The sequence below is a fragment of the Doryrhamphus excisus genome, chromosome 15 (assembly GCF_030265055.1).
Source record: "Doryrhamphus excisus isolate RoL2022-K1 chromosome 15, RoL_Dexc_1.0, whole genome shotgun sequence".
NCBI lineage: Eukaryota > Metazoa > Chordata > Actinopteri > Syngnathiformes > Syngnathidae > Doryrhamphus > Doryrhamphus excisus.
In genome coordinates this window covers 11,451,662-11,479,199 of record NC_080480.1, presented here as the reverse complement: position 1 = coordinate 11,479,199, position 27,538 = coordinate 11,451,662, and the positions used below count along the sequence as shown (strand labels likewise).

General features: G+C 41.4%; 6 protein-coding genes across 8 annotated transcripts; 2 read left to right on the top strand and 4 right to left on the bottom strand.

Annotated features, from left to right (window-relative positions):
• Nucleotides 1-58: 58 nt before the first annotated feature.
• On the bottom strand, nucleotides 59-2,041 carry LOC131103108 (methionine-R-sulfoxide reductase B1-A-like). Of its 2 annotated transcripts, none has more exons than XM_058049054.1 (4): nucleotides 1,881-2,041; nucleotides 841-983; nucleotides 640-754; nucleotides 59-562 (listed from the first exon to the last, which is right to left on the bottom strand). In XM_058049054.1, exons 1-4 carry the CDS (start codon nucleotides 1,933-1,935, stop codon nucleotides 537-539), a joined length of 339 nt encoding a protein of 112 aa, XP_057905037.1. In that variant the 5' UTR covers nucleotides 1,936-2,041; the 3' UTR covers nucleotides 59-536. The 2 variants fall into 2 exon arrangements, with proteins under 2 accessions (XP_057905037.1, XP_057905038.1); XM_058049055.1 differs by having other exon boundaries at nucleotides 66-540.
• A 71-nt stretch (nucleotides 2,042-2,112) lies between these two features.
• LOC131103085 (testis-expressed protein 2-like) lies at nucleotides 2,113-12,969 on the top strand. Its single transcript, XM_058049012.1, has 12 exons — nucleotides 2,113-2,544; nucleotides 4,371-5,371; nucleotides 6,025-6,204; nucleotides 6,274-6,550; nucleotides 8,911-9,098; nucleotides 9,703-9,888; nucleotides 10,097-10,196; nucleotides 10,544-10,676; nucleotides 10,750-10,896; nucleotides 10,969-11,178; nucleotides 12,516-12,636; nucleotides 12,727-12,969. Exons 2-12 carry the CDS (start codon nucleotides 4,406-4,408, stop codon nucleotides 12,853-12,855), a joined length of 2,637 nt encoding a protein of 878 aa, XP_057904995.1. The 5' UTR covers nucleotides 2,113-2,544; nucleotides 4,371-4,405; the 3' UTR covers nucleotides 12,856-12,969.
• Nucleotides 12,970-13,276: 307 nt separating this feature from the next.
• LOC131103111 (large ribosomal subunit protein uL3-like) lies at nucleotides 13,277-17,522 on the bottom strand. Its single transcript, XM_058049058.1, has 10 exons — nucleotides 17,393-17,522; nucleotides 17,098-17,287; nucleotides 15,644-15,812; nucleotides 15,417-15,552; nucleotides 14,846-15,032; nucleotides 14,616-14,776; nucleotides 14,445-14,546; nucleotides 13,936-14,031; nucleotides 13,745-13,864; nucleotides 13,277-13,655 (listed from the first exon to the last, which is right to left on the bottom strand). The coding sequence occupies exons 1-10, from the start codon at nucleotides 17,393-17,395 to the stop codon at nucleotides 13,596-13,598; spliced, it is 1,224 nt and encodes a 407-aa protein (XP_057905041.1). The 5' UTR covers nucleotides 17,396-17,522; the 3' UTR covers nucleotides 13,277-13,595.
• A 987-nt stretch (nucleotides 17,523-18,509) lies between these two features.
• Nucleotides 18,510-20,814, top strand: ndufb10 (NADH:ubiquinone oxidoreductase subunit B10). The gene is made up of 4 exons (XM_058049053.1): nucleotides 18,510-18,754; nucleotides 19,004-19,142; nucleotides 19,417-19,556; nucleotides 20,673-20,814. Exons 1-4 carry the CDS (start codon nucleotides 18,607-18,609, stop codon nucleotides 20,759-20,761), a joined length of 516 nt encoding a protein of 171 aa, XP_057905036.1. The 5' UTR covers nucleotides 18,510-18,606; the 3' UTR covers nucleotides 20,762-20,814.
• A 1,067-nt stretch (nucleotides 20,815-21,881) lies between these two features.
• rps2 (ribosomal protein S2) lies at nucleotides 21,882-24,911 on the bottom strand. The gene is made up of 7 exons (XM_058049047.1): nucleotides 24,825-24,911; nucleotides 24,391-24,528; nucleotides 24,225-24,314; nucleotides 22,833-22,940; nucleotides 22,422-22,755; nucleotides 22,085-22,176; nucleotides 21,882-22,013 (listed from the first exon to the last, which is right to left on the bottom strand). Exons 2-7 carry the CDS (start codon nucleotides 24,523-24,525, stop codon nucleotides 21,933-21,935), a joined length of 840 nt encoding a protein of 279 aa, XP_057905030.1. The 5' UTR covers nucleotides 24,526-24,528; nucleotides 24,825-24,911; the 3' UTR covers nucleotides 21,882-21,932.
• Nucleotides 24,912-25,301: 390 nt separating this feature from the next.
• Nucleotides 25,302-27,436, bottom strand: rnf151 (ring finger protein 151). Of its 2 annotated transcripts, none has more exons than XM_058049049.1 (4): nucleotides 27,094-27,436; nucleotides 26,614-26,783; nucleotides 26,433-26,529; nucleotides 25,302-26,000 (listed from the first exon to the last, which is right to left on the bottom strand). In XM_058049049.1, the coding sequence occupies exons 1-4, from the start codon at nucleotides 27,094-27,096 to the stop codon at nucleotides 25,512-25,514; spliced, it is 759 nt and encodes a 252-aa protein (XP_057905032.1). In that variant the 5' UTR covers nucleotides 27,097-27,436; the 3' UTR covers nucleotides 25,302-25,511. The 2 variants fall into 2 exon arrangements, with proteins under 2 accessions (XP_057905032.1, XP_057905033.1); XM_058049050.1 differs by having other exon boundaries at nucleotides 25,302-25,976.
• Nucleotides 27,437-27,538: the final 102 nt, after the last annotated feature.

Genomic DNA, 27,538 nt, shown 5'->3' with positions numbered 1-27,538 from the left:
GAAAAAAAATGTCAGAACATTTTAAAATGTCTTTAATATTTTTTGCATGTATGTATTGTGATAACTAGAATATGTTGCTATCTTATATTCTCATCAAGTAAGGTCCAATAAATGTTTAAAAATATTACTATACATGCTGCTTCTTACTATTTTTTCCACATATCCTGTATTCTAGAACTACAAGCAGCATTGTACGAACACTTTAATTCCTGAGAAGGATGAATAATTGTTTAAATTATGGCATTGAAGACAATAAATTACTGAGAAACCAATGTAAAAGCTGTGAACTAATGATACTGTAAAATGTTGATGAGTGATCCAGAGTCTCCATTATGCATCCTATCTTATCTTGTATTTGTATTATTTTCCTGTTGCTGCCGTGTAGTGTGAGCATTGTCCATCAGAACTCTGGTGCTCCCATGACGGGCTTTTCCTCCAGAGCACTTCATTCATTGTCCACCACTTAGCAGCATACAGAAACATCGGCAGGGGTAACAGCACTTCCTCTTGAAGGCTCACTTTACTGTCCATCAACCTTATCTGTGGAGAGAGACCACTTTTGCTATGCAACACATGTTTATATTCAGTTTTAGACTTGGCAACAGCATTTCTCAGCACAAGTTTGGCGTTCTGTTGTACCTTTCGGGACGAACTTCAGTGAGCTGCTGAATATTCAGAAGCGAGACACCCCTTTAGCGGGCCCGTCGTTGACAAACTCATGGCCGAGGCCATTTCCACACTTCCCACACGACACCTGCATTGCACAAGATTCCATTCATGTTTTGTACCAGTGCTTATTGGCTTGACTATGACAGTGGATAGGTATCCTAGTAGTTAGACCTTGAAAGCTCCAGATCTCTCCTGATGTTTGGACACGCTGTCTTGGTGGATGGTCTCCGTGAAGGCTGGCCAGGGAGATGAGTGCTCAAACTTGGAGTGGCTGGAGAATAGCTGGTGGCCACATTTGGCACATGCGTAAATCCCTGAAGGAATTAATATATAATGAGAATGAGGTGATGTTAACAAGTCCTTATAGTTTCCATTCAACTGACAGATAATGGTTATGGTGGCACAGTGGCCTTGTGGTTAGCATGTTGGCCACACAATGGGTTTGAATCGCCACTGGACACATCTGTGTGGAGTCTGCATGTTCTCCCTGGGTGTTATTGTTATATTGTTGATAATTACATATTCATATTATTTTTTACAAACTAAGGGAATAAATAAAGTCACTGTACAGAGGGCTTTGGGGAGTTATTTTGCTCAAACACCTGTATACAATAAAATTAGATTAGCGTTTTATTTTGTGACATTGTTACATTATCTTTGTGTTGTATTTACAGTATACAACCAAATTCTTATTTTTTATATTTGTGTTTTTAGCTTACCTAAAATGTTTTGTCCTGTTTTTTTCAATTGTGATAATAATCACGAAATACAAGTTCGTGAGTGAAATTTACATTTTCAATAAATAGTTTTGTCATCGGTATCCAGTATATTATTGTATTTACAGTATTTGTACACACCCTAGTGTTGACGGTATCGCCCACTCCTACTGTAGTTTTGTGTTTTGAGCATCTGTCGTGTGTTTTGCAACGGTTGTATAATGAATGAACACATTGGTTACATAAGTTCAACATTTTAAACAGTAAAACACCAACAAAACAAACTTTCTGTCCCGTCTGTATGTCCGACAATATGATATGTCAGACATGCAACCTTTATTTCCTGTTCGTATTTCCTGTTAAGCAAACTGTTGGCTAACAGTGGCTTAGCTAGCTAGCTCCCTTTAACTAGCAAGTTATCTCCGCTATAAGAGTTCTAAATGTCAACAAATTAAGGAAGAACACCAAGTAAGTTTAAGTTAATAGTGAGGGCACCTGGTTTGAAATGGTCCGCAAAAGCCTCTCGTCCGAAGAAGGAACAGAAAGACATTTCCACTTGTGTCTTATTCAAGTTGGACAAGAAGTAAACGATTACCAAACATTCCAATCCAATAGTTAGTAACTTCCTGTCTGAAAGCGCATCCTTCAAAATAAAACAACAAATGACCGGAACCAAGTCAAACTCGTATTTACAAAAATCAGTAATATGTGGTGTCGGTCGATTCCTACTGCAAGCATTCAATGTTGTGACCGATTGAGTTGTATTTATTTTAATTCATCTACAAGGCGTACCGTTTAATGTAAGTGCATGTGTGCACTAAACTGTTATGACGTTAAGTCGCACAGTCGACTCTTGGCCTCTGAACCCTGCAAGAATAATCTGGATTAAAGAGTTGCGTCCTGTCTGATGGGAGCAGTCCACCATAATCACATTATTCTGTTAAGGGTTGACGACTAAAGGAAAAAGGAGATGAGTGCTGACGACCAGGAGAGACGCAACTGACGTGCGCCTCGCTTACATCTTAACTTTGGTGCGAGGAAAAAAGGAAGAATCAAAGAAATGAGACGCATGTTAGTTGCTTGCGGTAAAGTGGACGGGTCATCATGCGCTCAGCATTTGTCGACTGCTTATTGCTGACTGGAGAACTGTACAGCCAAGGTAAGTGCAGCCATCTCTGCAACGGTCATAGATCGTGATGAAAAATGTAATAAATAAATAAATAAATAACACACTTATTATTCAGTACATCTGTCAGTTTCAGTTTGTCCGTTTTTTGCAAGATAACTTCATGCTTTGCTGAATGAATGACAGAATTGAGGATTACTCTTTTCCAAAATCTTATAAAAAGTATCAAGGGTAGAAATGCAAATAATTTGAGATGTGTTTTCCATAAAGCGACAATCGTGTATTTCATAGATGGAACGTGGATGCATAATTTCCCCCACTTTTTATTACAATATGTGACATGCTCTGCAATTACTACATTCTAAAACAAACGAAGTGATTGGATGATGCAACTTGGTTCTTTGTGCTGCCATCAGTGATATGAATGCTTTAATCTGACGATATAATTTTTTTCAAATTTACATTAATCATTTTCTTTAAATATTATATCATTGTCAAGTGTCCGTGGTGTTGCAGACTGGCAGAGCAATGTAATATTCGTCCGTGTGGCAACACGTAGCTGATTGTCTCGTTCCTCCAATACACTTAGTGATGCACGTGGTGTGCAGCAAAATTTTTCCCAATGTAAACAATATCTGGCTCAACAAAAGGTTGAAAAGTACTAGTTTAGACTATAGAATGATCACATTGTATTTAATATATGGTATAAATCTGCTATGTTCAAAAAGGGTCCACTATGTTGTATTTCTAAAAGTATGACTACTTAGTTAAAGAAATGTGTTCTATATTTTGCAGTTCTTTTTTTAGGAAATAATGACCCTCATAAAGGAAAAGAGGATAGTACCTAAATAGGGAAATACAGTACAACTTAAAATGTGGAACCCAACCCTTGGAACACTAGACAATTATTCATTCATTCATTCATTTTCTACCGCTTATCCGCATGAGGGTCGTAGGGGTGCTGGAGCCTATCCCAGCTGTCTTCGGGCGAGAGGCGGGGTACACCCTGGACTGGTCGCCAGCCAATCACAGGGCACATATAGACAAACAACCATTCACACTCACATTCATACCTATGGACAATTTGGAGTCGCCAATTAACCTAGCATGTTTTTGGAATGTGGGAGGAAACCGGAGTACCCGGAGAAAACCCACACATGCACGGGGAGAACATACAAACTCCACACAGAAATGGCCGAGGGTGGAATTGAACTTGGGTCTCCTAGCTGTGAGGCCTGCGCGCTAACCAACTCGACCACCGTGCAGCATTGGATTCAAGATTAGGTTCAAGGTGCAGCCCTATAGACAATTATTATTTTTAAAATATATATTTTTTTAAATCACAGAAATGTAATTGAATCCGTTTCAGGGTGGAATGGGTCCCCCATCATAAACCCTCCAGAAATGGACTGCTTAAGGCAGGGTTATCCAAAGTGTAGCCCTGGGGGCCATTTGTGGCTTGTGGCTGTTTGTTTTTGTTTTTCTAATAATACTATAAATAACAAAACACCAGAAAAACAGCAGTTATAAGCAGTAAGAGCAAAATTGAAATATTTGGAGAACTAAAGCATATTATTACTAAATAGTTATCCCAAGGAGCTTCAAAATAAGAATGACAGAAATATGAATGTAAGTGTGAATGGTTGTTTGTCTATATGTGCCCTGTGATTGGCTGGCGACCAGTCCAGCATGCACCCTGCCTCTCGCCCAAAGTCAGCTGGTATAGGTCCCAGCATAACCCGCGACCCTAATGAGGATAAGTGGTATAGCTTCACCTGGAATGTTAGTTCTTTAAAAGTGGGATTGAGAATACTTAATTATGTATCATGACATTTTACTGTTTGCTTCATTTTATTCAGCGTAACAGTCTTACCAGCATTCCATTTTCCACTTCATGGCCAATATGGAAGAGAGTAAACTCATCTTAAACATGGACAACGAGGAGGGTCTTTCTGCGGTCTTCTCCAAAGACAAACCTCAGGAGGACCTTAGCCCAAGCCAGCAACCACAGCCTGTCGTACTCCTGCCTTCCTCTCCAGCCTCTCCTGGCTCTTCAGCTGACCAATCAGCATCCTCTACAGGCACCTTTCTTCCCAACAACCTGGTCAAATCCTCCTCCCCTGACGCCACACCAAAGCAGGGAGCCTTACAAAAAGGCAAAACGATGCACTGTAGGTCTCCAAGCTCAGAGGTGCACCTTCAACATAGCGGGGAAACGTCACTTTCTGCAAACTATCGGAGCCCCATGATGGAGGACCAATGGAAGGAGTACTTGAGGGCCTCGCAGGAGTTTCGTAGCATGATGAATCAGACCGTGGGGGAAGAAAGCTCCGGTAGTCCGTCTATGTCTGCTGTGGGAGACTCACCGTCTTCCCAAGGAATAGAAGGAAGAGAAAATACAGACCTTAAGTGCCTGAGAAGACATGATGGAGGTGTGTGTGATACTTCTCTGAGAAGACGTCAACGGAGCTCCTTTTCAGAACAGCGGCGGTACAGCAGAGACACCCACTTAGAGATCCACACCTACGGTGACACAATTAAAGTGGTGGTGCACCCGAACAGTTGTAAAGTCGTACAACACAGAATTCACCCCCAATCTGGAGGCACGGCCCCGGGCGTATCCTTACCGATTCAATGGCTCTTCATAGTGGGCCTTGCGGCTTATAGCTTTTTTATGATGCCCATTCCCTCCTATGTGACAGGTGTGTTGGTAGGGGTCACATGTGGGGTCATTTTGGGCTTGGTGATAGTGTTTATGCTAGCTGCACAATGGTCAATTGGCAGAGGGAAGTCTCACTACAGCAGGCCCAGAAGCAGGTCTCCACTGAATGAGAAGATCACAGATCCAGAAACCCTTGAGGTAAAAACATTTTTTGCATGAATTTACTTAATAAAGCAATATAGGGTGACTACCAATAATTAATCTTTCAATAACAGTTTCTACAATGCATTGTGGCAAGCAGCATTTTCTGCAATTGGCTGTGTGTGCTCTGACAAGAAAGATGCAGTACATGACAATAACTTTATGTGCTGCAGTAGTAGATTACTTCCTGGTTTCCTTTCCTGGTTTTTCCTGGAATGACACAATACTGGGAATAAAAACGTGCCATGCCATTTGCAACAGGATTTCCCAACTGGCTGTGGCTAGAAAATTTTTTTCAGAAGTTAAAACCTAAATTTAAGGTTCATTTATACTTTATGTACCATAATATGTGGTATGGTGATATCTAGCATACAATTTAAATTGGAGTGGTAAACAGTTGAGTTGTGTAATATAATTGATACAAATGCTAACACAAACGCTAGCACTGTTACGCTACTCCAAATATCGCATTGACCCAAATACAGTATAAGACGGTATTTTTAAGCGACATGGAGAGATGCAGTTAAGAAAAGTGGCTCATGGGTTGTTAAAGTTAGTACTTGAACAGCTTTGCACAACAGTGGGTCTTGGGACGTCTTATATTTGAGTCAATACACTGTCCATGAAACGGCCTCATTTCTCCCCCAAAGGGCTGGATGACTCAAACGTGTGTGTACAACCTGGAGACGTTCCAGCAGTCTGCCGCACATCCTGTCTACGTAAGCCTGGACAGTAGCAAGCTGTGCCTGTCATACCCACAAACGCTCGATGGGACGCCGCAGGAGAGTTTATTTCCGCGTTCATGCGTTTACCAGCTGGCCAACTGTACGGTATGTGTTTCTCTACACTTAACACTGATCCTACTTTTGTCATGCCGCTCATGTTGACTTCTATCATAGGTCGCACTTGCACCAACTGGTTTGGCTCGAAAGAGGGTGTGGAATAAAAAGTACCCCATCTGCATCACTCTAGCGGAGGGGGAGGAGAGTGTGTTTGAAGGACAGGAGGCGGAAGAAAGAGCAAAGAGAACCGCGATCGTCCCTGCGCACAATGCGCTTCCTGTCGCTCTCTACCTGTTTGCAAACACGGGGCGGGAGAAACAGGAGTGGTTCCAGTGCTTTGAATCAGCTTCCAGGATGACAGCGGAAATATGTGCAAATGTAGAAGACAGCAAGAGTAAGTGAAGGCTAATTTTATTAGGTACACTAAAACTTTTTCGCTTTTCCCTTCAGGGGTCGCCACAGCAAATTAAGCGCCTCCATTCTGCATCTGTCTCTCACACACCAACTACCCTCATGTCCTCCTTCACTACATGCATAAACCTCCTCTTTGGTCTTCCTCTACGCCTCCTACCTGGCAGATCTAAACGCAGCATCCTTCTACCAATATATTCACTATCTCTCCTCTGGACATGTCCCAACCATCTCAGTCTGGCCTCTCTGACTTTATCTCCAAGGCCTCTAACATGTAATGTCCCTCTGATGTACTCCTTCCTGATCCTATCCATCCTAGTCGCTCCCAATGAGAACCTCAGCATCCTTGTTGCTTGAAATATATCTGTTCAAAATTTTTTTTTGTTGGAAACTGATATTTTCCTGAAACTTACCTATGTTCTAATGCTATTCCACTACAGAATGGAAAAAGGTAGAAACTAATTTTTTTTCCTGATGAAAGATGAGTCTAATCCAGGGGTGTCAAACATACGGCCCGCGGGCCGGAACCGGCCCCCAAGGAGGTTCGATCAGGCCCGCAGGATAATTTGAAAGTGGAAAAAATGCATAAAAGACATGGAATTCATATTTTTAATTAGCTGCAATTCATGGATTATCCGCTAAGGGGCGCACTCTTTCCATCAGAGTAGAAGACAAGCCGCATCACTGAGACAGACTGAAAACAGCAGACGGTATCAATGCGCCATCTGCTGCTTGTTACGACGTTGTTAATACCTTGGTCTCTACCTCTCCGCTACACCCTCATTAGCCAAAATGTCGTTATCCAAACGGAGAAAAGTAGATAAGTGTAGAATTTTCAAAGAAAAATGGACCACGTCCTATTTATTTACAGGGTTGCACGGAAAACCTTTGTGCTTGGTGTGTTTGCAACAAGTTTCGGTATTGAAGGAATATAATATTCGACGCCACTACGAGACTCATCACAGCGAAAAATATGACGGCTTACTGTTTGCATTGAAAGAATACAGCTCTGTGAAGATGAATCCTTACTGTGGTGATTTAAAAAATGTGCACTTTAATGTTAAAACTTCAAAACAAAAAAAAAAACAAAAAAAGTTGTGTGATGGAATTCTACTGTTCATACAACTCCATAAATTTTCAGTATATATTGTATGTGTATGTATGTTTCATGTATGAAGTTTACAGATTTACAGGACAGGCGAACACTTTCTTCATTACACATTTAAAATCACTCTCCTTAGTTTGTAAGGTGTACGCAGGGATTAGATTTAGATTTTATATGCGTATGTGTAAGTGGTTTAAAAATCCCTTTCTTTAAAAGTCTCATTTAATCTTAAAGTGCATTACTATATTTTTCAGTACCAATTAAAGTTTTGTGCCTTTGTACAATCAGTGGGATCAGTTGCAATGCATATTTGTGAATGATAAAAGTAAATTGCACATTTGTCTAAGGAAATATGAGGTGTTTCATAAAATGTTTTGTAAAAGGATAGTTCATTAAATTTCAATATTTTCCTAATGTTCCTAATGTGCTTCTTTACACCAAAACAAAGGAAAGACATGATATTTTGGTTATTTATAGCAGAGTATGGTATAATTTTAATGGTCCGGCCCACTTGACATCTCCCTAGGCCGTATGTGGCCCACGATGCGAAATGAGTTTGACACCCCTGGTCTAATCTCTTTGTCTAGGTTCCATGTCTATACAGCCACAGAACACAACCTTGAAAAATCTGTCAAAATTGTGTAAAATTGCTGGCACTGAAGGGGTTGAATTATGAAAAATGTCTGGTATTGAGTGAGTCTGGCCTCTCTGACTTTATCTCCAAGGCCTCTAACATGTAATGTCCCTCTGATGTACTCCTTCCTGATCCTATCCATCCTGGTCACTCCCAATGAGAACCTCCGCATCCTCATCTCTGCTACCTCCAGTTCTGCTTCCTGTCTTTTCCTCAGTGGCACTGAAGACCACATTTACCAAAACAATATGGCTGGTCTTACCACAGTTTTGGATACCTTTCCTTTCATTCCTGACACTTTTCTCCACCAGTTCCATCATGTCTGCACACACTTCTTCACCTCCTTTTCACAATCTTCCATTTACTTAACTACTTCTGTAGCTCTTGTACCTGTAACCTCACTCTTCCACTTGAGTCCCTCTCATTCACACACATATCCGTCATATACATATACTCCGGCTAATCTTCATTCCTCTCCTTTCCAGGGCAAACCTACACTCTTCTAGCATCTCCTCCACCTGTTAGGCACACTAAAACACTGTATTAAATTCAAATGAAAGCCCCATGCCCCCCCCCCCCGTTGGACCATTCCTCTTTGTTCCAGACACACCACAAGGAGGAGATGCTGCTAACGACTGCAAAAAGGAGCTTCAGGACCTTCCAGAACCGGAGAAAGCTGCCACTAAAAAGCCGCTGGACTACAACGCATACATGACACACCTTGTTGAGGGTTCTAATCCTGCAACCGACCCAGACCTTAATGACAAAGGAAACTCCACAGCCGACCAAAGGGTCAGTGTACATGATGCATTGTTGATTGTTGTCACGACAGTTTATATCAGATGACAGCAGCTACACACGATAACCCTCACAGAAAGCTTTCTAGATCTTCCAGAATCTGCACCTATTCCAGCTGTAATTCTTTGGATTTCAAACGGTCTGTTTTAAATTATTCCACCATGGCCCTCCTTCGGGATAGGGACTGATTGGTCACACTCCCAAGCGCTTTCGAGGACTTCTGGAGTACTGCCGAACCCCACTTTCTAATTTTGTCGGTATAGGAGTTGATAATAAATGAATAAACCATTTGGATAGCTACTTTAAAAGTGGTTAGGAGCTACGTAGCTCATGAGCTACTGACTGGACAGGTAACGTTAGTCCGCATTTATTCTTCTCAAAGGAAATAGAAATGATCCTTTCTGGGCCATTATATCCTGTGTACTCCTTGCTTTCTGAAGCATCACAAAGGACAACAAGCAAATGCATCTTAAGCTAACTTAATACATAGTGGTTTGCGCCAACTAAATATTTTTCTGAAAATATTGCTTGAAATCTGAATTGAACAAACTCAGAAACTTGTTTTCACACACTACCTCTCTGGTATTGTTTGCTGCAGGTCGACAATGAAGTGAATGCAGCAGAGTCAAGTGCGGACTCTGGGCCAAGATCATATCCAGCACCTGAGGACCAATCTGTCTGGTTGAACTCCTTTATCGGCAGGATCTTCTTCAACTGTCTCCAGGATCAGTATTGGACCGATCTGGTGGCCCAGAAGATTCAGAAGAAACTCAGCAAGATCAAGGTTGGGAAGGAGTGTTAAATACAGACAAGATAGGCTAAATATCAGGTGTCATACACAGTCCCATGTTGAACCCTTAATTAAGACCAGCCTTCTTGAGGAAGAAAGGTCAATCCAAATTGTTCCAAAAAAGAATTTCAAGCAAAAAAAATGTTTCAGCTGGTATATAAATGTGATTTACATGATTGGATCTTGTTTTGTGTCACTAAAGTTACCGTATTTCATGAGTGAGCTGATGCTAGTTGACCTGGACATGGGCACCTGCCTTCCTCGGATCCTCAGCATCTCAAAACCTACACTGGACCGCAGAGGTACATAAATAGGATATACTTACATCAATACAATAATCACCGGAGTGGTAACGTGAAAATACTTTTTGAAAACAATACAATAATTAAAAAAAATAATGTGTTTTTATTTATTCATAGTTTATATTGTTTTTGCAGCTGGACTACCCAGCATACTTAGCGGGCATTTCGAAATAACCTACATTATGTTTAGTGCTATAGTTGATTTTTGTGAGGCTGCACTGTGGCCGACTGGTTAGCATGCCAGGAGTTTGAGGTTCAAATCTTCATTTGTTAGTATTATAGCTGTGGGATTTCATTAAGAGTACGGTTACCTAATGAAATGTCAATTGAGTGTATATTATTCACAGGTCTGTGGCTGGAGGTGGAGCTGGTGTACACCGGCTGCTTTCAAATGACCCTGCAAACTAAGATGAACCTGTGTAAGCTGGGTAAAGGGGACCCAGAAGAGTCCCAAACCTTTCCACAGGCCCAACAAGAAGGGTAACTACTTAAGTGGATATTTATAGTGGTGATCAAGTGATGTGGAGGTGACTACTTGAATGTGATCCAACAGGGGCTCAAGCTCAAAGCGCAGACTGTCTACACTGGCTGATAGCGATGAAGAGTCGTCCAGTGTGGGCTCGTCCGATGAAGAGGACTCCCCTCCCCCTGAGACAAAAGGGTCTGTGGGAGACAAGACCCCGGTGGTTGCACAGGACATGTATGTAAAACAGACTTCCATTTCAATAAACAAAACAATATGTCTGTTTTACCTTGTGTTTTTCTCCCCCAGGAGTACAGGTGCCAGCACGGGCAAGAAGATCCTGAAATTTGTGGACAAGATTGCAAAGTCCAGATATTTCCAGAAGGCCACGGAGAACGAGTACATCCGGAAGAAGATAGCCGAGGTGTCCAACGTGCCTCTGATGCTTAGCGTTGAAGTTGTGGAACTCATTGGAACTCTTGCTATCAACATCCCACCACCCCCTACAGACAGACTATGGTATTAATAACAACTAGACCTCCACCAAGCACCATAGTTCTCCCCATATTGTGACTTACATCAAAGTATATATTAGTCCTACATTTATTGAATCTCAATATATTGAGATTCCTTGACCATTAACATATACTGGAAGGGTTTGAGTGACTTAAAAGAATGCTAACATTAGCATGCTAACACCTGAAATGCTAACTCTGAAAATGGTAAAAATCTTAGTGTTAGCATGCACAATTATTTTAGCATGCTAACTCCTTGCATGATAGCACTGTGTAATTATGTTAGCATGCTAACACCTAGCAAGGTAGCGCCATGTGTCATGAAAATTGCATAAAATGCTAGAATGCTCATGTTAGCCTGCTAGCAGTGCTAACACCTAGCATAATAGGACTAACTCTGAAAATGGTAAAAATGTTAGTGTTAGCATGCACAATTATTTTAGCATGCTAACTCCTCGCACGATAGCGCTGTATAATTATGTTAGCATGCTAACACCTAGCAAGATAGCGCCAAGTGTCATTCATGAAAATTGCATAAAATGCTAGAATGCTCATGTTAGCCTGCTAGCAGTGCTAACACCTAGCATAATAGCGCTAACTCTGAAAATGGTAAAAATCTTAGTGTTAGCATGCACAATTATTTTAGCATGCTAACTCCTCGCATGATAGCACTGTATAATTATGTCAGCATGCTAACACCTAGCAAGATAGCGCCAAGTGTCATTCATGAAAATTGCATAAAATGCTCGTATGATCATGTTAGCCTGCTAGCAGTGCTAACACCTACCATAATCATGTCTAACTATGAAAATGGCAATGCTAACACCTAGTATGATGATAGTGCTAAGTCCGCCTAAGTTTCTACCCATGAAAATGGATAAAAATGCTACTATGCTAGTATCATGCTTTGCACTGCTAACATGCTAACGTTTGCATGTTAAGACCCTAGTATGGTAGTGGTGGTTAAGTATCCTTGAAAATAGCAAAACATGCTAGTATGCTAGCTTGCTAACAATGCTAACATGCATACATATGTACATACCATGATAGCGCAATGTACCAGGAAGGCTAAATATCCCCAAGTGCTCTGACCAATTTTTTTTGTGGATTTACATTCTCGCAATGTTAAAGATCCTTTACAATTTCTGGATCCAGACTGTGATCCAGATCACCCCTAAACTTTCATGAGTTTTTCTATATCCCATTTCCTACAATTACTTCAAATTTCATCCAAACCCATTCAGAACTTTTAGAAGTATTTTGAACACAAACAAATGCAGGCAAAAAAAATCTCAATGCTGCACAGGATAAATACACATTTCATTTAACTTTGTCTTTCAGGTATAGTTTCCAGGTGCCTCCTAAATTAGACCTTCGTGTGTGTCCAATGTTTGGAGAGAGGGAGGTGACCTTCACTCAAGTCACAGAGTGGATCGACAAAAAACTTAAGTGCGAGTTCCAGGTCAGTATGAAGCATCACTCCCTTAATAGCAACATATTTAAAAATTCAACCCAACTTGATCATCATAAAAGTCTTGATTGTCCACAACAGAAAGTGTTGGTCATGCCCAACATGGATGATTTATATGTCCCCCTGATGGCTTCCGGTCCTGACAACCCACCCGCAGCTGAACTGTTTTCCCACCGCTCCCGTCAAGCCTCCATGGAGCCTCAAGACTGATGCTAACTAAGGTGTAAGACATTTGAAAAAGGGCAGGAACTTTCTGGTAAATTTCCATAGGATGTTCAGATGAAAAAAATCTTGAATATTGTCCAATAAAAAGCATGTAATTTGTCCAATTTTTTTTTCTAAGATTTTTTTCAAATAATGAAAAGCTCACAAAATGTACATGTTTCATTGTTAGAATGGAATTAACGGGAAATTTTGGAGGGAATTTACACAAATTGCTTTGTATAAATAAAATGTAACTGCAAGTAGAAATAACTGTAAAGTTGTCTATACAAATAACCAGATTCTACAAGAGTATTACTAGAAATATTATAAATACTATATACACAAATACTGTAATATAAAACTATTGCTTACTACCTACCTAAAATTCACTTGACAACAAAAGTTGCCCATGGAAATTTTCTTAGAATTTTGCCACAGTAATTTAAAATACAATGCAAAAAACATTGAATATGTATTGATGCCTTTTTTTTATCAGCATAAAAATGCAATATCAGTGATTTTTTCCCCCGATCATGAAAACCAATAATTAACTGTGATATCGGTTTCGGAAACTACGAGTTGGACATTATTGGCATATTGGTTTTCGGCAAAAAAGCCAATATCAGACATCCCTACTTTTTTCCAATATTTCAATATTTCCAACATTTCCTGAAAAAGCTCTTTTTAGTGAGAAACACTTTACTCCGTGAACGTTTTGCTTTGTCTCTTAAAAAAAAAAGCCCCATTTAAGTCTCCTCTGCCAGTGGCTGTGGCATCGTCTTCAGGATGTCCTTTTTTTGTGGGCCCTACAGGAAAGACAAGAGGTCGGGGGTTAGTCATCAGAGGCATAGCGGTGCCATTACGTTAACACAATAATTGTGCTGTGCAATAAAACCATAAATGCTCTTTTCTCCAGCGCAGTCTGGAAGCGACCGTGACCAAACTTGGACGTGGTGTCAATGAACTTGAGCTCGATGGCTTCCGTCCACTTGCGGGACGTTTGCACATGCAAAGACTTTAAGAAAACAGTACGTTGAAATATCTCAAGAGTTATTACGAATGTCCTGACGATAAACCTGTACTTACCTTCCTGAGGGTAAGGACACGTTTCTTGGCGCCGACCACGCAGCCTTTCACCATAACATAATCATTATTTACATCACCATAATGCGGGAAGCCTCCCTGCGTAAGTAAACAAGGATTGCTTTCAGAGCAACATGTACAATAAAAGTGATACTCCACATCCACTACACAGAAAGCTAAAAAGCTAGTCAACGCAAGCTGTGGGTTCTCTTAGGAAAACACTGCCCCTGCTGTTGCGGCAAGACAATTGCATGTCACACGGTTACCCTGAAGTACATGTTACTACTATACTAGTAACACTATTAACTATAACTACTACTAGTATAACTACTATAACTACTATACTATTACCATATGTTATGTTATAGTACTGCAATGGAACGCTATCCTGCTAATTGTCGATGAGACTGCATGCATGAGAATTGACATTTACACCAGGCGTGTCCAAAGTGTGACAGAGGAAATAGTCTATACTACTGTATTAGAAATGTACACATCCATAATGTAAATACCATGGGGGTAATGGTCTTCTCACTGGTGTCGTAGCTAGTGGAGGCGTTATTCCCGATCACCTTTCCCTCATGGATGTGAACACCTTTCCCAATCCGATAGATCTGAGGACATGAAGCTTTAAGATAACCCATTCCAACATTATTGAGACAAATTATGGGTACAAAATAGACCTTCTTGTTGATCTCAGTACGATGATGGTAGCCCTTCTGACCAGCTCGAGCTATGGTGAAGCCTACACGAGCAGGATGCCACGCTCCGATGCACGCCACCTTCCGTAGACCTTTATGGGTCTTCCTCGGGAGCTTCTTCGTGTGCCAGCGACTTGTCACACCTATCAACACGTTATACTGCTTTTGTACTCATACAGTATGTACTGAATGTTTCTCGGGAGTATTCCGACCTTTAAAGCCATGACCCTTTGTAACCCCGATGATGTCAATCATGTCATTCTGGTGGAAGACGGATGAGACGGGCACAGCTTGCTCCAGTCTCTCCCTCGCCCAATCGACCTTGTCCGAGATGCTCCCGCCGTTTAACTGCACCTCCATGATGTGAGCCTTCTTCTGCTTTATGGGCAGCAATCGCATCTGAAAGCGGGAGCATAAAAACCGATGTAGTCAATGTAGGACACAGCATGTTTAGTTATACAAGCAGGCGACCACATCATTTCCTAAAAGTGCATATTGATCGTGTTACCAAGCTGAAGCCTTCACACAATGTTATGGAGTGGTCTTTGGCTGACCCTCATCTTGTTTGCTGCCAAAGTAAAGGCAAAGTCTTGGGGGGTAGAGGGCCAGGTTCTGCCCTAAAAATTATTTTTAAACTGTCATTTGAAACAGCTCCATGAGGCCAGAGTTGTAAGCACAAAACAGCTGTGAGATTAAGGAGGTGACATCCTATACTCGTACATGTGGTCAGGTGAATGTTGCCCTTTTATAAAGTTCTAAACGTGATAGAAAACACCATCATACCTGAGAGTGAACAATAACCCGAATGACTGAACAATACTTCTTCATCCGAGCAAAATCCTTGTCCAGTTCTTTCTTTCCGCTCTCATCCTGCCACTTTTTACAGGATTTAGTGAAAGCCTTCTTACTGCTCTTGTGCCTGAAACATAAGCAAAGTAAACAAAGCGTCCCTGGGCTAAATTTCAGGTCACACACACACACACACACACACACACACACACACGTTTCACCAGTTTTTGTAGAATCTGCGCTTGCACTCGTCACTCAGATGCTCAGCGAAGATGGTCTTCAGGGCACGCAAGCCCCATACGGTGTCGATGTAGCCCACCAGTCCCACCACTATGAGCGGGGGGGTCTCAATAATGGTAACTGCCTCCACTTGCTCTCGCTTTGATTGCTCTGTGGAGTTAATGGGGAAATTATGGTATATTCTGTATTCATCTATTTAGACAATAATGGCTGTGTGTTGACGCTGTGTAAGATTCCTAGTATATTCACGTGTGCATATTGATGCATGCATGTGTTAGAATAAAATGTAGATAGAATGAATATAGCGTTAGTTATCACCCTTATTTCCATTTGCTTAGACAATAGAAAGTGTTTGAATGTGCTGAAGAAGGAATGTTCCCGTGACCCTGATCAGAGACCCCCAGCGACCCCCAGGTCCTGGAGGCGCCTGGATCAAATCAAATCAAATCAACTTTATTTTCATAGCACTTTTCCTGCAAAGACATGCAACACAAAGTGCTTTACAGAATTAAAACAATTACCACAATTAAAAGGAAAAAAAACAAAGAAACAAAAGAAAGCCTCTCCTTCCCACCCTCCATACTAGACACACACACACACACACACACAATCACACACAGTAGGGAGACATGGCATGGCACTGAGGATCAAGGAAACGCCACCTTTGGCGCCGCCCACACTGGGAGGAGCCGCAGGCCGTGCCATCGGGGGACCAGCACCCGGGCCCCCCCGACTCCGACAGACGGGCGGACCCCCACATTAAAGGGAGGAACCCCCAGCCGGCCGGGTCGAAGGGACCCAAGGATGGCACCCCCTCAGCAGACCCGACACAGCCCCCAGTGTGGAGGACCCCCCCCCCCCCCCCCCCCCCCCCCAAGAAACACTGGAGTTAAAAGCTGAAGACTAAGAGCATAAAATAGGACTAAAAAGATAAAAACATAAGAAAAGTTTAAAAATATTAGTTAAAAGCCTGATTAAAAAGGTGTGTCTTCAATCTTTTTTTTTTAAATATCAACAGTCTCCGCAGTCCTGAGGCTCTCCGGCAGGCTGTTCCACAGGTGGGGGCCATAGTGGCTAAATGCTGCCTCACCGTGGCCTCATCTGCAGGGTCCCCAACAGCGATTCAAGATAAGAACTCATAAAACAATAAAAGTAATTACTCTCACATACATACACACACACATAGACGAACAAATACAGCTCGTGCAACTGCCTTCTCCCCCCCTTAGAGTTGCACGACCATGTAGTAGGGACCCCCGAAAAAGAATAAAAAGTGTGAACTGCATACTCAGAGTGGAGCTGCATGTCACTTGGTATGTTCTTTCACTCTCCACACTGCGAGTAACTTTGAATATTGTTGTCTGTATCTTCTGTATTTAAGTGTTTTTACAAGTGTCACAGGAGTTTGAACCTGACAGCATGCAACTGTACATACTGAGGCCAACACGGTGCACCTCTCTTAAGGTGTGGGTCATGCCTGCCTTGTAGCCCAGGAAGGCAGTGAGATGCACGGGTTGGCTGGGGTCATCTTTCGGCCACGTTCGCACTCTGCCCCTGTGCTTCTTGCTGCGCTTGCGAAGAAAGCCCAGGTGTCCGTGGCGTGGCGCGTGGAATTTACGATGAGACTAGATGAAGACATACACAGCATAGTAATATCCAATTCCCATGCAAACCAAAACAGGCAAACAATATTGATACAAAAGCAGAAAAGCAACAGCAGGAGCACTGACCATGTCTGTTCACACTGACCGAGCTAGAATGAAGAACCTGATGCAAGAAGGTACAGCGTGTAAAGTGAGGCTCTAATTTGGTGTTTGGACCCCGCTGAGGAACCGTATTCGCTTTCAAACAAAAGCAATCTTTGCCAGAGTGGAGACGGGGAGGAGTGTGCACTGCAAGTTTGAGGTGGTGCAAAGACTAGTGGAGAGGAACAATTTAGCCAAGAAAGGCAATGCTTTGATTGTCATCAGTGTTGCATTTCATTGACTTTGACATTTATTAAATATAGCCAGCAGATCCAAAGTCAGAAAGGGATGAGTCATGTTCACATTAGTGGATTTATTAATGGAACAATTCCAGGTAAGTGCACTAAATACACTTAAAAAGGCATGTGTCTTATGATGGAAGGGTAAAAATACAACAATAACATTTTTAATTATACACATTAAAATCCAAATGCCCTACATACGATAGACCACAAACACCAAAGTCTACTGGTTGTTGCATAAACTCCCCAGGACAATAAGGATAGCAACAGAAATGATGACAGCATCCACTTTAAATAGGTTTTTGTGCCATGTGTTTTGTGCAAGTTTGTTGTTCCGTCATTTTGGATTACAGTAAAACCACAACGGCATTGAAGACAACGTTGCAATTCCCATACAATTACTTGTGTCAGGTTACACACTAACCTGCCACTGATGCACATTAAACCACAATATTACCAGTTTCATTTGATTTGGCTTTTCCGTGTGTTAGACATCAGCATATGACAATATGATTATGTGGATAACTGTAGCCTGGAGACCTCTCTCACTCAAAAGGTTACAATAATGCTGTTGATTTACCTTAAATAGTGTCTCGACCAGGCCAAACAGTTATATACTGTACTTAAACGTTTGTCATTTCTCAACTCTACGCAATATTGCCACCTGTTGGGTGTTTAGGGTACAACATGTAACTACAAAACAAACCCGGATCTTCGTCCTTTCACCTTTCTATTCAGAAAAAAGCACGCATGTGTGTAACAAGCTTCACATGAAAAGTGTCACATTTACGAGGCAATTGAAGGAATAACGGTAAATATTATGAAGTGGCGATCCAACTTTTCACTGACCTCTACATCGCCATTACATCGTGCCCAGTACGCATGCGCCACCTCGAAAGGAGAGCTGTCGAGGTCGAATTGTAGGGTTTCTCTCACATTGACTAAACTAGGGCAGAAATGCCGTCAGATTTTGATAAAGATGCATATCCGGAGCCCCCACGGCAGACTCCGGTCGTGGACAAACAGACAGCTTTGCCAAACCCAGCGGTGATTTTGTCCAAACTCTTCCATTACACCGTGGACCTGCCTGTCACCACATTTAGAGGTAAGCTAACTGAGCTAGCTAGCAGCTACCATAACAGTACAGCTACCGGGTATATTACAAATTAAACATAGTAAATACACATAATACATATATTTAGGCCTATCTACAAAATATTGCATTGAGTACAATTTCAGCAGAAGTGGTATTCTATGACAGTGTTTGACTAGCATTAAACCATTAGCATAAACATGGCGTCCGCTTTCTTGTCACCTGTTTAATGTTACTAAATCATATTTATTCACTTCCCAGACGCTATCGAAAGCATTCGGGCTAAAAACAGGTTGGTGTACTACCACCAGAAGTTCCGCCGTGTTCCCGACCTGACCGACTGCCAAGAAGGAGATTACCTGTGCTACTACGAGGCTGAGATGCAATGGAGGAGAGACTAGTGAGATTTTTACTCAATTTCCCATGATGCTTAGTGGGCTACAGTTACCGGGCACTTTAGTAAGTGCATCTGAATTTGTAGTATTGGAGGATAGCACAGGTGTACCGAATGTTGTGACTGGATTTGTTGCTGTAAGTGAGGGATATAATTCATTTTTTACAGGTTTGGTGCTCATAAACAGACTCAAAGGACACATATTTCCTCTTAGAGCATGATTTAAAAAGTCTATTTTATGCAATTTAACTGTGTTGGTCTCTGTTCTATTACACCTCAGTAAAGTGGACCAGGAGATTGTAAAGGTGGTCCAGGAGCGTCTCCGAGCCTGTCAGCAGAGAGAAGGTCCCAGCTACGAGCAGAACTGTTTTAAGGAGATCCAGCAGTTCAATGAAGTTACCAAGAACTTCCAGTCACGCTGTAAGTTATTTCATATATAGCTATATGTAAGTAAATTACTCGTATAGAGGCTTTTTTTTTTATCAAAAGGCAATAAGTACATGATTAAAACAAAATTATGTAATTGAGATATTAAATAGTATATTGAATTGCACCTGTTAATTACCTTGGGAATCAGCCCAAAATCATAATGCTTTTTTGTGTGGGTGTCTCAGAGGGCAGCTTAACCAAAGAGATTGTTGATCCCGCCCACTCTTGACAGACGACTGACAGAATCAGTAGATTTTTTTTTTCACATTGCTTTTTCAATGCCGTCGAATTATTTCAAGATATTTAACAATTTACTAAATCAGAGATTCCCAAAGTGTGGGGTGCGGCCCGCTGGTGGGCCATGAGAGGTCATTAAAAATATTATTTATTTTTTAAATTGTATTTATTGCACGATTTAAAAAAATATATATTTACAGCCAATAATAACCTATTGAGTGTTATTGACCTATCACAATATTTTAGGAACTTTATACAGTTTATGATTGGAACGTAGCTCTCTGGTCATCATGCCAGTCTTGAATGCAGTTATGAAAAGTATGAGAATTAATTCTGTCTTGTGTATACACCATAGATTAAAAGTTTGGGCTTCCTTCATCCCCGTGCTTTCATTTCAATCCTGAATTATTATATAATAAATGATTATTAATAAAAATAAGTTAAGTGCTCTGAGAACGCAACATTTTGTCTATGTACTGTTGATAGGACAAAGGTGGGCCGCAGACATTTTTTAGATTTTCAAGTGGGCCCTGAGTTGGTAAAGTTTGGGAACCCCTGTGCTAAATGTATATATTTAATTTTCATGATTTACTTTTAAAAAATAGTTGATGAAATGGCTTGCAGTCACTTCTGTCAACTATGTATGGACCTTTTTAATGCAGGTGTGTCAACAGAAGGCCGAGACACTGTAGGTTTTCTTTCCAGCTGGTGATTTTAATGATAAACATGTTCAATTTGAGTGAAGGGCGTCATCAGTGAAATCACCAGATGAAGAAACTGGTTGGGGAGAAACCCGGCAATAGCTGAGCCATCAATGGCACAAGTTTGAGATGTTTTAATATGCATTAAAAAAAATCGTTTCTGTTCCAGATGGGGACCTAGGAGCTTATGCTAGTGGGAGGAAATGTCTCATGAAGCAAAAAGAGAGGATGATGGCAGCTCAGACCCAAAACGCATAATCATCCTTTTGTCTATTCTGTGTAATAGTTGTAAAATAAAGTGTTTAAATCAAGTTTCGAATCTTGCCTATTTGTCACTTAAAAGTGTATTAAGAGGCCTATTTAATGCATTTTGAACCCCACATCAAACAGTTAACCCGGACAGCATTCTTCCATCTTAAGAACATAGCCCGACTCAGTCTATCACTTACATTCTTTGCCGCTGAATCCCTAATCCATGCATTCATCACCTCCAGAACCGACTACTGCAACAGCATTCTCTACGGTACACTATCCAAAACCCTCAAACTACAATATATTCAGAACTCCGCTGCCCGCCTCCTCACCTCCACCCGCTCCCGTGAACACATTACCCCTGTCCTCCAAAACCTCTACTGGCTTCCCGTCCCCCAACGCATTCACTTAAAAATTCTTCTCATCACCTACAAAGCCCTCCACGATCTGACCCCCCCATATCTCAGACCTCCTCCATCCACATAATCCCCCGCATCCCCTTCGCTCCTCAGACTCCAACCTCCTGGCACTCCCCTGTAAGACCAAGCTCCGAACCTGGGGAGACAGAGCCTTCTCCATCGCTGCCCCCACTCTCTGGAACTCTTTGCCCCATTCACTCCGTGCTTGCCCTGACCTTCCCACCTTCAAAAAACAACTCAAAACCCACCTCTTCAAATCTGTTTTTAATGTCTAACCTTTTATATCTGACTGCTGTGCCCCGCCCCGCTTTTTTAACTGTGTATTAACCATTGAATGTTGTATTTTGGTGTGTCTTTTATTCTGTTTACTTGCTCTATTCAACTTCATTCTTTTGTAAAGTGTCTTTGAGTATCTTGAAAAGCGCTATACAAATAAAATGTATTATTTCATGACCAACATTGGCTATAGGGAAAATATTTAGAAATTCACCATCACAGCCCCAAGCCAATCAGGAGTAAATTTAAATTTCATTGCTTGTCTGAAACTGCACCCTTTAAGGATTTACAGGTTTGTCAAAGAGAACCTGCCATTTCAGAATAATGCTAATTTCTTTGGCTTATTAGATCTATATATGGCTGTTATCTAGCTTTTCTACTGATCTCAGTTTGTCATTGCTCATTATCAAATCAAAAACAAGGCGCTAAAGTGATTGTTTTCCCCCAGAATGTTTATTTCAACACTGTAAAAAAAAAAATGTTTAGGAGGATGCTGCCTGGACGGCCTGGCCTCTCTGCACAGACACTCTGGTGTGAGTCTTGGCCAGATGGTCAGTGAACTCCTGAAAAAGCAATTTCATGTGTTAGAACATTTCATAGTCTGCCAACAGTGAGTGTTGTGCAACATACGTACCTGGTAAGGAGACTTGGTGAAGACCGTCTCCTTCCAGAGATCAGGGGTCAGGTAGCTGTAAGTCTTGGAGATGGCATCAAAGGTGGCCTTGGCTGTAAGGAGGAACAATGTTTCAGATGTGGTTCCAAATGTTTAGTGAATCAAGTTATTTGGGAAATGAAGTGTAGAGCATCAAAAAGGGAACAGAAGAGACCATGAGGGGTCTTCCTGTCGTGCATTACAACACTCGTTTCTTTCTCTCCATGAAACGCCAACCACACCATAGCATAGGTGAAGTCAAGCAGAGCTAGGAGAAGAAACAGGATAAAGACCAATAAAGCAAAAAGAATCAAATTACCAAAGTTTCCAAGGGTGGCAGTACAGCCTCTTGCAGAGGTGTAGCAGTCATCAATACCGGCCATCATGAGCAACTTCTTGGGTACGGGAGCAGACACGATACCAGTACCACGGGGCGCAGGGATGAGACGCACCAGCACGGAGCCGCAGCGGCCAGTCACCTTGCAGGGTACGGTGTGGGGCTTGCCAATCTTGTTACCCCAGTAACCTCTCCTGACTGGGACGATGGACAGCTTGGCCAGAATGATGGCGCCGCGGATGGCAGTGGCAACCTCCTTGGAGCATTTCACTCCCAGACCAACATGGCCGTTGTAGTCACCAATGGCAACAAAGGCCTGGAAAGGCAAGCATAGACTTTTAACATCTAAATATCCACAGTATTCGAAATGACAACCACAACAGAGGAACTCACCTTGAACCTGGTACGCTGACCAGCCCTGGTCTGCTTCTGAACAGGCATGATCTTCAGAACTTCATCTTTCAGCGCAGAACCCAGGAAGAAGTCAATGATTTCAGACTCCTAAAACAAAAAAGGTTCAGCCCATTAGTCAGGATACAGGACACACACCCCTTAGAGTTAATACCAGGAGCACCTCCCCTAGGTCTACACCTTTGTGCACATCTCACTATACATTACGGTATGATTTTTGCATTTTATTCTATATGTCACAAAAATCCACATGTGCAGAGGTTTTGAAAAGTGATCTTAACACCATGTGATGACAAAAGCTGCACAATAGCCGCGTATACATGGACCCAAATATTCCAATTCCATTCTTGGTAACTATTTGCTCAAACGGAAAGACTAACCTTTGTATACACCTCATTCCGAAAGAAAAGTGCCAATCCTAATGAATATATAATCGGATTCACAGGGGTGGAATATTCCTTTCCCCAATCAGATTGAGGTATCTTGTACCCGCTCAAACGGAAAGTTGTCAGACTGCGTTCTTCTTTGTGGTGTTTTTCTTCTGTTTATTGGCGGTTGGCAAGCAGTTTTCGTGTGAATTAGCGCCATCTGTGGAACAGAATCTAAACCCTTCTATACGCCATTCCAGTTTTATTTAAAAAATACATATCTATATAAAACATTTGCCGAGCTTAATTATAAAATATTAGCAAGATTGAACTTTATCTTTTCCTGTTCCCAGGTGCGTTCTTTCAGCGAATGCTGAGATATGACGTAACACGCAGCTCGAGACGTTCTTCGGTTTGAAAAATTGGAGGCGAGCAATCTGCACTGGACTGCTGCGGAAAGTTTGTTTTTCATCCAAACTAAATTTCAAGACTGGACGAAGGAAAAACTGGCAATACGGAGTTATTCCAACAAGTGAAAGAAAAACTGGAGGAAGTCGGTATCACGTGATGTTGGTGTTTACGCTTTACTGCGCATGCCCCATTGACTATTCTGGTTGATTATAGCGGCACATGTAGACACGCAATTGGAATATTCCTTTCCATGTATGCCATGGCTTCGGAGAGAGAAAAACTCATGTAAACGTGGCTATTGTCTACGAATGAGGAATGATTCACGTGCCTCTGTCACTTGCTATACAAAAATTATCACTCCAACATATGTACATGCAAGAGATGCTCATTTACCCATCATTTCATATTCAAATATGAAAAAAAACTAACATTTGTGACCATCAAATCATCCCCAAAATCCTTTAATTTTCTATACAGTATGGCCACCTATGTTGTATGCCAAAGCAATAACATTACTGATTGACTGAACTACTAAATTGTACTGCAATAAGTTTACAATGCAAACAAAACAGTGGCCCATCCTGAATTAACTTACCTTAATAGGCAAAGAGTACAGATAGATCTCCTCGAGGGACTTGATCTTCATGTCTTTAACCAAGCGACCCAGCTTGGTAACAGGGACCCACTAAAAAGAGGTAATTATTAAATATATGATCTTTTATATAGGTGGAACTGGATGCATACGAATAATGAGAACTCACTTCCTTGTCCTCGGACTTGCCTCCGCGAGCACCGCGGCCTCTACCACGGCCTCTGCCGCGTCCACGGCCCCGACCACGGCCACCTGGGCCAAAACCTCCGCGAAAACCTCCTCTACCACCGGCGTCGTCCGCCATTTGCTGTCAAATAAAACACCCATCGTTAAACCATCATATTAGTGGTAGAATACAGTCTCCATTTAAAAGTGCTCGGGGTTCCTTAGCACATGAGAGTCGGGGCCATATTGACTAGCTAAGAACATATTGTCAGCTCCAAAATATACAATCTGTATTAATTAATATCATCTATATCCCTACACAATCACTACTAACATCATTCAGTGTTACATCGTAGGGGTAATGGATATAATTGGGGCAGGATTGACTAGATTTATACGGATTTCTGCGCTCCAATGTTCGCGGTGTCTTGTACTTACGTGATGGTTGCAATAGGAAGAAGGCCCGGCAGAAGTCTCGTCTGTTTTTATTCACTCATGAAACATCGCGATATTACATTGACAAAGCGCTCTTATCTATTGCCCCCTAATGGCTACTTTTATTGCAGCATCTTACAGTAACGTTCCAAAACACATTTGACTCGTATGCTAATTATTGATTAATTCATAAAATTTCTAACAGTATTTAATCTAATTAATTTATAAAGCATAAATATGCATATTTTGTATTTTTTACATGAATTACAAATGAAATAATTATAGTAAAGTATTTAATATAATATATTTTTTTAAAGTGTTTAATATATTGCACTTCAAAATAGCGATGGAAAATGTTATCAAAATAATATTCACAAGACAAATGTATGAATTTGTATTTATTAGTATTTACATAATATTAATACTGTAATATATTATACTTAATATTTAAGTTAATTCTGCTTCTACAACGCCTAATTCACTGCCAATTTTTTACTAATTCTGTTTTGAGATAAACCAATCAATTGAGATAAACCAATCAATTTGTAATTTATTATATATATTATATTTACAATATAAATATGTAAAACAGCACAATCCCTCCATATAATGTGATGATGCCTGCATTTTCCAGCACACATCATCAATGAAATGAACACATGTACAAATAGAGAGGCCTGTATTCTTCTCTCAGATGTTGCCATCGCTACCAGACGTCCCAGTGGAGCTGGAGCTGCCCTCACCCAAGTCCTCTTCCACCTCGTTTAGGTCATCCATCACCTCCAGGCTCTCGCATATCAACCCTATCTGCCGCTTCATGTGGGTCATTGTGCTCTGCATTCTCCTCATCTTCTTCTGCAGGGCGGCGGCGATGGCCCCGTGGTTCCTGCGCCGGGCCTCATACTGCTGCTTCAGCTGCATGTAACAGTTGTGCTGAGCCCGAGTGCGGTGGGAGAGCATGGTGCCGCAGCCCATGTGGCAGGGCTGGCGCCAATGCTCGCAGTGACGCGAGTGAGCGTCTAGGTCGCGGCGAAGGAGCTGAGCGCGGCAGCCTTGATAGGGGCAAGGGATGAGCTCGTACAAGCAGCTCATGCTGTGGCAGTACTGCTCTGACAGGGGGAATGTCACTGCACAACCACGGATCTCATTCTTACACTGTAGAAGAGCACACACACACAACTTTACAAGACATTTACAACACATGTAATGAAAGAAAATGCTCAACAATCAAATAAATGTGCAAAGAACGTATAGTTCAAGGAGCGTCCAGCATAATCTATATTCAGCCACTGAGACATCATTTTCAGATAAAGGCTCACAAAAGTATGTACACACCCTTGTAGTCATTGTACAGCTTGGAACGCAATCATTTTTAATAATAATGTCTGTCATTTTCAGTGTATAGTAAATGTGTACTGCCACACAAGCTGTACACTGACTACTCTCACGTATATCCAAGTTTCATTTCTTTCATATTTTCCCAAGAGAAGCTCAAATATGAGGTGTGCACACACATTTGTAAGATTCTGTAGTATCCACTGAGTAAATAAAAATAACTATAATGCACAATGTATGGTGTATTAACATGCATAATATTGACATATCAAATACCTTTATCTTCATGCGCCCGATTGACTTGCTGAGTTTGAACATGACAAAGATCATGCATGCGTTAATTGGCTTTCTGCAGCAAGGGCAAGTCTCCTGTCTGGCAAAGAATAAACAACATTGATTTAATAGTTTGAAACATCTACGTATGTCCATTTTGTATTATTTTTTTGTTTGTGTTTACCTCTTGAGCCATTGTAAAATGCATTTCTTGCAGAAAATGTGGTGGCACGCTGCTCGGACAGGACAACGAAGCACCCCCTGGCATATGGTGCAGATGAGATCATAGTCTGGTGTCTCCACAAATAATTCCACGTCATAGCCTCCACTTTGGGATGACACCTCCGCGTCCGCCTAGATATTGAGAAGATAGAGGTCATCACTCATTTATCGTGTTTACAATTGATTTAGGGCTGATTAAACAATAGTTTCAGTTATCTACAGTGCTTTCAACATAATGGCAATGGAATTGTTTTTGAAAGTCATATGGCTGTTAACCCCCATACTAGTAGTGTCTTGTATATATGTAGTAAAAAGTGAATGTTTGTCTTTAGTTTACAAACAATGCCTCATGAAATAGATGTTGATTATCAGCATATTGACCACATTGTCATGAAAGAAACACTAGTTTAAAAAGGGAAAAATAACACTCAAATATACTCACCATTTTGTTCCCCTGTAGGTTGTTGTGTTTCCATTCCCTCTCGGAGCAACTTTACGCCATATCGGCCCATTAACATCTCACAGAGCACACCCCTCGTGTTATCGATACAAAACACTCATACGTGAACATTCCGGACAAAACGTGACAGAGGAACCCATGTGAGAGCAATGTAAACAAATGCCAACAATAAAAAATGGCCGCCCCCATTGTTAGAGAGAGCCCCTTCCTTGCTGTTCTAGCATCAAGCAAACTTTGTACGTCCATTATCGTAGGCCTACGGCGAGTTGATCAATTATTTAAAAATATTTAATGGCATTTGATCTGGTAAACTACTTCCAATTGGGCGAATGTCAAATGACAGGTGAGGCAATCACAAAATGATGCGTTTAAGTTACACGCGGAAAAAAGAAAACGTCTAGAATCTTCTGCACTGAAAAGCAAATAT